This window comes from Chaetodon trifascialis, chromosome 8 (genome assembly GCF_039877785.1).
Source record: "Chaetodon trifascialis isolate fChaTrf1 chromosome 8, fChaTrf1.hap1, whole genome shotgun sequence".
Taxonomy (NCBI): Eukaryota; Metazoa; Chordata; class Actinopteri; order Chaetodontiformes; family Chaetodontidae; genus Chaetodon; species Chaetodon trifascialis.
Genome location: NC_092063.1, coordinates 13930606 through 13941814, shown reverse-complemented (window position 1 = coordinate 13941814; position 11209 = coordinate 13930606). Strand labels below are relative to the sequence as shown.

General features: G+C 42.3%; 1 protein-coding gene across 1 annotated transcript; it reads left to right on the top strand.

The window, feature by feature from the left end:
* Window positions 1-5690: 5690 nt before the first annotated feature.
* ankrd33aa (ankyrin repeat domain 33Aa) lies at window positions 5691-11018 on the top strand. Its single transcript, XM_070968738.1, has 5 exons — window positions 5691-5911; window positions 7719-8036; window positions 8155-8284; window positions 8367-8507; window positions 9323-11018. The coding sequence occupies exons 2-5, from the start codon at window positions 7779-7781 to the stop codon at window positions 10138-10140; spliced, it is 1347 nt and encodes a 448-aa protein (XP_070824839.1). The 5' UTR covers window positions 5691-5911; window positions 7719-7778; the 3' UTR covers window positions 10141-11018.
* Window positions 11019-11209: the final 191 nt, after the last annotated feature.

Here is an 11209-nt window from a genome sequence, read left to right as displayed (position 1 = left end):
ACTGTGATAACTGCTGGAATAAAAACCCTCAATGATCATGTTAATCTATTGTCAGTGTCTATGGCCATTAGAGCTATTCATCAGTTTCACTGCAGCAGAAACTATTTATGTTTTAGAAAACTGGCTTGTATTACTCCAACAAAGACTACAGTTTCAAGTTTTGACTTATTTTATCTGTGGGCACATTAATTATGTGAACGAATTTAGAAATATGAGACAAATGTGAATATTCAACTTGACAATCGCTGGAGGCATTATGTTTTTGAGTCATCCGTCTCTCTCTATGTACATACGAACATACTTACGTCCGTCTACGCCCATCTATCACGTTATCTCAGGAATGCCTTGAGGGAATGTCTTCAAATTTGGGGCAAACATCCACTCAAGGATGAACTGATAAGATTTTGCTGGTCAAAGATCATTGTGACCACACACATAGCTGAAGAACTGATACGCTAATTACGACAAAGTTTCACAGAAATGTCTCATAGGATAAGATGATGGAGTTATGCTATTTTATGTCCAAAAGGTCAAAGGTCAACTTCACTGCGACGTCATAATGTTCTTTTCCGACCATTATTCAACACCATAACTCAGAAGCCAAGACTGTGACCATATTGGTGACACTAGTCTTGAGTGTCCAACTTGAAACTGTGGTGACTGTATAAATCTTGCTGCTGTGTTGAAGATGTGTGTGAAGCATCCATGTTTTACCACTTGTAGCATCTTTGCAGCAACATCAGTATTTGAAGCATTGTAACTCACCACAAGCTCAGTGGCTTTGCTGATATTGAGCTTCAGGCGACTGTTGTTGCAGTCATTGCAGTTCATCCTGAGGGAACATGAATATCTGCTCCAAATTTAATGGCAATCCATGAAGCAGTAGTCCCACTATTTTACTCAAAGCCACAAATGGCAACCTCACGGTTGCACTAGAGGAGGACAGGGTCAGTCAGCAGGATTCAGCCTGCAGAGACCATAAATGTTTGTTTGTACAAATGTTCAAGCCAAGGCAAACCAAGCCATCCAATAGTCCATCAAGTCTGAACCCTCTGACATTGTTATCCCCTGAACTAAAAAGTTGACAAAAGGGGTTAAAAGGTCAGCAATGCAAACCAATCCTGGTAAGTTCTGAAATGAAGTTACAGTTACAATAAGTCATTTGGCAGACGCTTTTGTCCAAAGTGAAATACATAGGACACACACCAATAGCACAGTATCAGGGGGAGTTTTGGGGCTCAGTATCTTTGCTCAAGGATACTTCAGGATGTGGACTGCCGAGGCCAGGGATCGAACCGCCGACCTCCTGAGTGGCAGATGACCTCAGACGATTCTCAGCTCTACCTGTCTGTAATCTGAGTGATAATAAACAGCCGGCCATATTGAAAAGCTGGTTTTATGCTTCTGCTTGAAGCATAAAACTACAATTCTTGACCTGGTCTTTTACAGGTGTAGCTCCAATTTGAGGACAGCTTGCTCCAAAAAACGGTACGCTCCCATATGATGTTGTGGTTTTATCTTTTTTCATTTTATTGTCTTATCCAGAAAATTCTTTATTAATCTGTACATTATTTTGAATTTTAAGTGCCACTAAACCATAAGGCAGGAATCATTTCATAACAGAGACCTGGTACAGGATAATTCACATCTTTGTGTGTGGTGCTACAGTCGTCTCTGCCAATGTGTTGTTTTTTAAGTTTTCTTGAGGTTTTACCGACACACGTATTATAACAAGAGCACATTTAAATGTAAATAACATCTAAAACTCATAGATATAGTTTCATCACCTTCGGCAGGTGTGAAGTTAAAGCCTTTAGCATGGAATTCTTTACCTGATCTCCTTAGAAATTGTTTCACAAGTGAAAAATGATCCTGTAGTGGGGTCAGAGGAGTCTCTTAAAGCTGGGGAAACACTGACTTTCATTTGTTATTTATGAGGATGGATTCTAATTAAAAAATGGAGAATAAAGGATGTATTGCTCCACGCAGCCACCTGACTGAAGTAAATACCAGTGTTCCCGAATAATATTTGATATATACCATTATACAATGTGTGGTAATATGCATAAATTCAACAAAGGTGCTTTGTCTTCTAATCACCTCAGACGTGTTGATTGATTGATGACTGGCCCTGTGGAAATCTGTTGTGTGTTGGCTCTGATGAAGCTCCATCTAACTAAAAGCTTTCCCTTTTCGTTCCCATTATTTTTAATGATTGATTGTCTGAAAATATAGGCTGATGTGGTGCCTTTGAAAAAAATGTTTCAAGTGCTTATTTATGAATGAGTGGCTGGACCTCTGCGTGTGAACAAAGTGAAAGGGAAAAGGCCCAGAGAGCTTTTGATCTTAAATAAAAATACAGTGACAGCTTATGTAAGATGTCTCGCTCACATCACACACAAAAAGACAAGGAAGACCTTCTGTAAATCTTTTTTAGAAACTGTAAAGAATTCATAAAATGCTTTCAAACTGTGGCTCACAACTAAATTAATTAGGCCCTTGGATTGTAACTGTAACTCTCCATCTTTTAGAGCTGAAGAATTTGCATTAAAGCGACTTAATTTGCATTCCTCTCTTCACTTTCGCTCTTTTTGTTGTTTTCATTGAGTCAGGACAGACTTTACATTTCATATATTTTAAAAACTTTAAAAAACAAAGCAAAAACAAAGCAATGAAGCTCCTGTGGTGAAGGAATTAAAAAACACACAACCATCGACAGCAGTGAAGACCATGAAATTACTGGCAGACGTGGAGCAAAGATGTGTGGAAACACTCAGCTTGGAGTTGGAAGAAGGTGTGATGGCCTTCAAAGTCCACTTTGTGTTCGTGCAAAGTTTCCACATCAACCACACCAGCCATTAGCAAATCTGATAACTCAAGGCCAATGAAAAGTTTGCAAATTACATCACCTTTACAATCAGTTTCTCCAGTGGCTGTCATGCAATCAGACCTGCATCTACACCAAGTGATGTTCACCATTACACTTTTTTCACCGTCCCATTTGTCATTGACATCACTAATGGGATCCTAGTCTAACCTTAACTCAGCCCATAGGAAGTTTCATTTCAGCCGTCCAAAAGAAAAGGCTTGAGTACTCCTGCTCTAAACAAACAATCTCCTCAGTATGCAGCATTTGTTCCTCATGCCTTATCTCTCGCCCTTGAGTCAAAGAAGCACCACAAACGTCCACTACACTTTGTAATAACTCTTTCCAAATCACCCCAAATCTCCTCCTTGCCTTACATGATCAAGTTTAGCTCTGTTTCCTCTGTGCTTCCTTCCATGCACCTGATCCCTGGAGGCTTTTAGATGCTGGACAGCAAGTAGCAGCAGGGGGGTGGGGGGGTTCTGTGTTTTAACCACATAGCTGGAAATAACAGCAGATGCTCACAAAGACTGAGCAAAGTGCTGGTAAGACCGGTCCTGGAGTGAGTGCCAGCAATCTAATATTAGCTGAGCACATGGCTGTCTTTAGAGTCTGTCACTAAGCTGGCTAAACTTAGTTCATTGCTTCCCAAGCCTCTTTCCAAGTTCTTTTGCTCTACCACTGACCTCTGCTGGGTACCCTGGTGTCTGGGGAGAAGTTGGACTGCCTTTTGTAGTGATGAGTGAATGTCTGTTTGAGGAATTTGCAGAATAGGAGGAAAATAACTCTGACCCTAAAAGGAAAGAGTGAGTACTATCAGGAGGTGGGAATCAGAACAAAATGTTCTTCAACTCATACATCAGATGAGGAATCACTTGTAAAAATTGGATTTTCTTTGAGGAACTGGAGACAAACGCAGCCCTGCTGCTAAAGCAAGCTGTGCTGCCCTCGTCTGGTAAAGCAGTCAGATCATTCTTGTATATCAAAAGGATAAAGGAAAGCATTGAAACCAAGCACGCTGCTACCCCACCCTGTTGTGCCAAACAGACTTCCCTTTCGTCTGTGTTTCTTCCGACTCCAACTTCATGTCTGTTTTGGCCTGTCACAGGCTATAAATCTTTCCCCTCAAGCATGCCCCTTTCTTCCTCTTCCTGTGTTTCATATCAGTACGGAGTCAAGACCCACCTCAAATTCTAAACATAGCACCTTTTGACTAATGGGTCAGGTTAGAGTAATGCTATAGGTCTGTCTCACAGCCAAAGGGGCAGTCTCTAATAAGGAATTGGTTGGGGCATTCAGTGGGATTTAGTGGGATTATGTTGTTGGAGGTGCGTCAGCTTCAGCTGGGTGGTATCAACAACATGTCTCTGTTGGTTAACTCTTCAGAGCAGATCAGCAACTATAAATCTCAGGATCAAAGAGCTTTTGAATGAGTGTCCAATTTGTCACAGTGGCATTATTTAGTCAAGACGGGGCTCTGCGATGATGGGCATCTGATATCGAATTCAGTTTGCTCTTTACTGGCATGAAGCACTTGATAATAACTTGTTCCACTCAAAGTGTTAAGAGCAGAGACCAAGTGCTAAGTGTAAGATGACAGCAAACAAGATGTGCCTTGTTGTAAGTTTGTGGATATATTTGTAGGTGATGGAGAGTTGCAGCCTGCAGAGAGGATTAATGTTGTGGCTACATTTAAAAATGGGCTCTCTGAATATCTTGTTGAACTGCACTACATACTGTTGACAAGACTCGTGTCCAAGCACTGCATTTCCCAGTTTGATCAGGAGGGGGCAGTCTGCATCCCTTTAACAGAGGAGCAGTCGCACAAAATCACAGATAGGGCTTACTGGATCAATTCAATAACAGGGTCAATCTGCTTACCTGCACCTATGATAGCACGTGATGCTATCAATAAACCTGTTAACATGATATTTCTGTCCACATATGGGATTCGGCCGGTTGTGATCACAGTTCAAGCTGAAGGCTTAAACTAATGTGAAACTAGTAAAAAGCTCATTCAAGCATCTTGACCTGGTCTCAGTGCACTGCAAGATTAGTGATATTTCTTTTCATGCAAAACTACACTCAAACCAGGCTAGAAAGACAAATAAATTTGCATATTTCAGAAAATCTGGGTACTGACGTTGTTCTCCCTTTAGGCATGTTTAAGAGAAGATGTTATATCAGAGCAGTGCGCTTTGTTTTCTTGTAATGTAAGCATGCAGATTTTGCAAATCACTTGATTGCTCCAACATTTAGAGCATCTGTGTGGGTGCACAGTGTTTGCCTGTGCTTAGTGTCTTGTATTTGAGCATTTGTGTGCACACAGTGTCCATGTGTTTCGTGTCTGTGTGTGTCATCCCTGTCATGGGAATAATTACTACCAAGCCCCCCAGGCTTAGAGTAACAGCAGGGTTAGTTTGTTGTCCCAGCAAATGGATTTCCATGGGAAAACAGACCCAAGATGCTGTCTCCTGTCACACAGACATGCTGAAATTATTCAGGCAGGGGGTCCTCAGCAGTACAGCAGATAAGGGAACCATAGCTTCCACAATTCAGTCACAGCACTTATTTGGACCGTTAAAGAGGTTTGCTCTGACACAACAGACGGGCAGCAGAGAGCTGTGGATGGACAGATTCTGAGAGAGCTGTGGAGACAAGTGAGAGAGGGAGAGAGCAGAAAGAGACTCAACAGACTGTAAGGAGAGCAAGGTTGGCTGCTGTCTGTTTCTTCATCTTAATCCTTAAATCTTCTGTAATCAGGATGAGAGGGAGAGAGCATGTTGCCTGACTTAGGACAGCAGTGTCTATGTTGGGACCTGGATGGATTGGCCGCTGATGAGGCAGTCTAACTGGCCAGTAGCAGAGATGGAGGGAGGAGAAAGACGTTCAGCTGGAGTCAGTTTGGGTAACTTAAACTTAACCAGTTTCTACCAAGAGCCAACAGGAAGAGTGGAAGTCCAATGTTTGAGGATGATTTAACCACCAAGAGCAAAAGAGAGAAAAAAAGAGAAGAGGACTGACCCATGGCTGCATTGTTTTAGGGTGAGACTTTGACTATTTGTTCCCAGAGGTTTCACGTTGCTTTGGCACAGATGCGTGCATATTTTTTACATTTTCACTCGACAGTTTGGAGGGGGAACAGAAACAGCCCATATTAAGGATTCAGAGGAAGAAGTTGACCAAATTGGAAGGTGTTGCTCAGCAGGAAGTGTAGGCCACAATTGCAGAGTTTAAAGTAGGAGCTTTCTATGTTTGTGCAGAATGCGGAAGAGAAAGAAAAGTAATGCAATTTCTGTTATTTTTTTCCTGCTTTTTTAAATTTATTTTGCACTTGTTTTGGCAATGCAGACATCTGTTTCCCATGACAATAAAAGTACCTTTGAATTGAGTTTAACTGAACAGAAAAGTTTGTGTGATTCCTCTGCATGACACAATCCTGAAAAAGACACAAATGTTTGTAGGATTAAAGTTTAGCCCCTTTATCGAGCATTTTTATCGGCATTTATCAAGGTCTTATCCAAAAGATGTTATTCCTTTCATAACTGAGCATTAATTGAATAATTATCCGGAGGTGCAAAGCTGTGTCTGTGCAGTTATCTGTGTGAATTAGTGCCTAGTGTGGATGTGGTGTAGCGATGTAAGCTGCGCCAAGGCATCTTGACGAATGAAACCCTCAATCCCTGATTGGAAAGGAATCAAGCTCTTTCTCACTCTCATCTGCAGCTCCTTCAAAACGTTGACAGTGACTCAGGCTATCCTGTCCTAAGTCTGAGCCATGAGGAATGGCATCATCGCTGCTTTCAAAATATACTTCATACTTCAAAGATAACACTTTGTATAGTTTTGATTTATAGCAGAAAACCACTGGATACCCCAGTGTACTTGTGCTGCAGAGCAGTGTGACATGGTTAAGACACCACGACAGACGCTGTCACTAGCCTAGCCTCCCATTGCTTCCGGCACCATATGGCCTTTCTCGACTCAGTACACTCCTCCTACTATGCCTCCATTCACATTACTCTCACAGGCTGAGCTTCTACAGATGTGCAGCATTTCTTGTTATTTATTTGTTGATATATACATACATGCCTTGCACATTTTTAACATTTACATTACATTTAACAGTATTTAGAAATAAAGTGAAAATATTTGTTGTCATAGTAACATTTCTATAAAATAGACTGAGCCTGTGAACAAACATTGGCAAAAAAAGCATGTTATATAGTCAGCTTTTCCATCTTGACGATCACAGACTTATGGATCAGCCATTCTGACAGGAGGGCTGAGGTGAGGTGAAGCTCCTTATCTTCTTTAGGCATCGGGCCTTATAGACAAGGCCCTTTCAGGTCTTCAGATTTGTGTAACGTGCTGTCTTCCAAAGCTGGCATTGTTTTGTTGTTAGACTTGCAGAATTAGAACTAGTGTCAGATGCTTATTTTGAGGAGAAGAAACCGTACGAACTCCTCAGGAGATAGCACTAAACCAGATGTATTTGTAATGATATTTAGACAATCATCAACACTTTGCACAAGCACAGCATTTGTTCAGTGGCCAATAGGGAAAGTCTCCTACCTCTATAGCAAGTTTTGCACCCAAAAATGATGTTACAGCTACCTTAATTTAAAACGAGCTCTGACTGGGCAGCAATGGCGTTTCTCTCTTTTTATGAATGCTGTAGGCACAGTGTTTGATAGTGTTAAGTTATGCTCTTCACCACACCCACCTTTGGCAGCTCAGTTTTAACTCACATGTAGTACATGGCTGTTAGAGGGCTGGAGGAAAAATCTATAAAATTAAAATTGTTCATTCTGTGTTGATGATAACAACTCTGAATGTTTTCCTATTCAAGATGTGGATGGTGTGCAGCAGACCTGACAACCAGGTGTGATCGCAGGCAGAAGGGGGTCCAATGGCCATGGCAAATTATGACCCCCACCTGGGCGTAGGCCCGTCTGAGGACTCAGAGATCCTCCTGGATGATTCTGACTCAGATAGTGTGCTTTCTGATGACTCGGTGCTGCCCGACTATGAAAAGGATGAAAAGCCCACAGAGCCGGCTAAGACGTTGTATGAGGCCTGCATTAAGAATGACCCCACATCCCTCAGCAGAATCCTGGAGAGAGGAGTCACTAAAGACGAGGCCATGGAGCTGGACATCAATGGCAGGGTGAGATGGATTTCATTTTCCTGTTTATCACATAAGAAAAGTGACTTTGACACAACCGCAAAAATCTGTTTTCCCAAATGGTAAAGCTTCAATTTGACTATACCATGTTCCCTTCCAGAATGGGCTGATGGTGGCTGTGAGCAAGGGATTTGTAGACATCGTCACCCTGCTGCACACATGTCCATTAATAGACATCAACCACCAAGACAATGATGGAAATACTGCCCTCATGATTGCTGCCCAGGCAGGTGTGTCTGATGATGTGTACCTCAACATCTAGTCTCGAGCCAGCCCAACCACGTTACCATAATGTTGTTTCTTTCAATCCAGGCTTCATCACCATTCTGAACTATATCATTAACTTCTACACTGGTGTGGACACTGAGATCAGGGATCCCCGCGGCTTCACAGCCCTCATCAAGGCAGGCCTGCAGGGCCGAGAGGAGTGTGTGTCTGCCCTGATAATGCATGGTAGGTTTATGGTGCAAGTACTCGGTCTTGGTACTGCAAGTTTACAGTAAACTTTGCAGTGTTTCTTAATTCAGATAGGAGGAATATCTGTTGTCTGTGCAGAAATGGACAATAGACGTATTGAAAGGCAGTCAGCCCAGATATTTAGTATAATTCATTTGCAAAAACTAAGCGTTGTATACATGTGATTTGAAGAGTACACCAGGACATCTGATCTGTGAACTAATCTGATCTTTCTCTGGGCCGAGGGGATTAGACCTGTATAAACTCTACAGGGACACATTTAGGATAGCACTATAAAAATTCCAATCGCGTTCTATTAAAAGTCCAATTATGTCAGAGACAGATTGACAAAGTTAGCCCTTTATCAGGTTGTATTCACAGGCAAACTTGAGCCGTGTGTGGAATACAAATATATGCCTGGTGTTCTTGGTTTTGTCTTAATGCCTTAATTGTTGATTAAGTGTATTGTTATAGTCTTATAAATCAACACAGCTCCCTCTAATAATGGGCTAAACTGAATTATTGCAACCAGAAAGTATTATCAGCAGGACTCTGACTCTGTTAAGTATATTGTTGTCACCAAACTGCAATCTATATCCCATTCCACCATGCTGTGAAAATACCTGATTTACCTCTGGTATTGTTACGCTGCATATCTAGTGAATTGTGCTCCAAAGTGACCACACGGTGGGGTAATTTTACTGACTTGAAGGAGCATTTGATTTCGTCAGTTCCCTCGGCATTCAATAATTATTACCTTGTTTCCTCATTTTCACTGAATTCTGCTATTTCCTCACCATTTTCATGTGCAGGTGCAGACATGAATGCTATGGACCTGGTCCAAGGGAGAGGTCTAAAGGACTGGGTCATTAGGACAGGAGGGTTTGAGACTCTCAGAAGAATACGCAGCCTGCAGGCTCATCCTGTTGCTGAGCAGTTCTGTGAAAGCTACATTCCAGAGTGGCCTGAACTAAAGCAACTGGTAGCAAAGGCCACTGCCACCAAAACAGCCAGTCAGAAGCTGAGGCAGCGCTTAAAAGACAGCCTTTCTTTCAGCTTCCCTCACGACCCCCAAGAAAATGGGGTATTGGACCACATGGTGAGGATGACCACAGGCATCCACAGCCCCCTGGTGGCCACTGGTTGCCACCCACTCTGTCCCAGCAGCCCCCCAGAGATTGGCAAGCGACGGTTTGCCATCCCTGAACTGGTTGAAAAGTACGGCAGCAAGCAGCTGGAGGAGAGCACAGTGTCCCACAGTAAAGGCTCTGTCACCTCAGCTTCTCCCACTGCTGTGTCAGCCACCTCCGTATCTCTGACCTCCTGCTGCCAGGACGCAGAGCGCAGGGAAAGCATGCCGCCAGGTGGCATGAGGAGCTTCATTCCCCGCAGCATGGCACACAGGAACAGCATCTTCCCCTCAGGCTGTATTCCTAAGATTGAAGTGACAAAGTCTGGGGAGCCCACTCCAAAGAAAGAGAAAAAGAAGAAAAGGCAGAGGGGCTACCTGGAGCCTCCTGTCTGGAAGTATAAGGAGGCCAAGGAGGAGAAAAAGAGGGAGAAGAGGCAGCAGGAAAAAGACCAACAGAAAAAATGCAAGGGGTCCAAACATTCCTCGAGCCAAAAATGAAGCATTATTCTCTTTTCCTCAGAGAGTTTCACTGTGATAAAGTCATGCACAAGGGCTGAGCATGTGATTACAGTGACTCTGAGGCCAGCTTGATCTGTTTAAGAAAAGGGAAGTGCAGAACAAGTTTAAAAGTGAACAATGGACAATTAAAACCTATTGATGGGTTTGAACTTTGGCTAGGGATCAACACGAGAAAACTGAATGAATTGGCTGGATATGTTTTTCAGCAACTTTGGAAAGATGAAAATTGTGTTGACCAAATGTTATTTAGTTTTGGAGATATACAGTGACATGGCTGCTTCATGTTGCAACTCCTACCTGGTGGACTGGCAGTTTAGGTCTCATGGGGCTGCAAAGTTATACTGAAAGACATTATTTCATTTTGAAAGCACAACATTTGTGAGGATTTTAACAAATTGTGTATTGTGAATGATTTCCAAGTAGCGTGCCAGCATGGTATTCAACTGCAGGACAACCAAAGCAAAACTGTTGATCTTTTCCCCCTTTTTCAACTGGACGTAATGGGACCTTCTCATAATGACGGATGACTGTTACAGACAGTGGCACACCGATGGAGGCACAGGAGGGTTTGAGTCAGTGTTGAACACATTTGGCTTTTGTCAAAAGCATATTTTTTACATCTATAAAGTTGATCTAACTTCCTGTCACATCTGTGGGATGGTTTGATTCAACAGGGTTTGGCTATTGGCAAAGATGATGCTATTGATGCTGATGCCAGTAGGCAAATCCCATAATACCAGGGCAAAGTTTAAGTTAGTTTTGAGCTTGCAACTCTTAATTGAGCCTCAAAATTATAATTCCTCCGGACAGAATTAATTTTAGAGCATTCTACAAATTAAATAAATCACCATTTCAATTTCGTCGGTTATCCAATACTCACTGTGTGCAACATGTAGCATCTGCTCGATGCCTTTTTTATGTCTTCTTGACAGAATGTTAATACTACAAGCTTTTTGGCTGTGGCATGATGTTACCAGTGATAATACAGAAAAAAGGAACTGAGCCACATCTGCAACATTTCCTCAGATCATGGGAAAAACTGCTCACT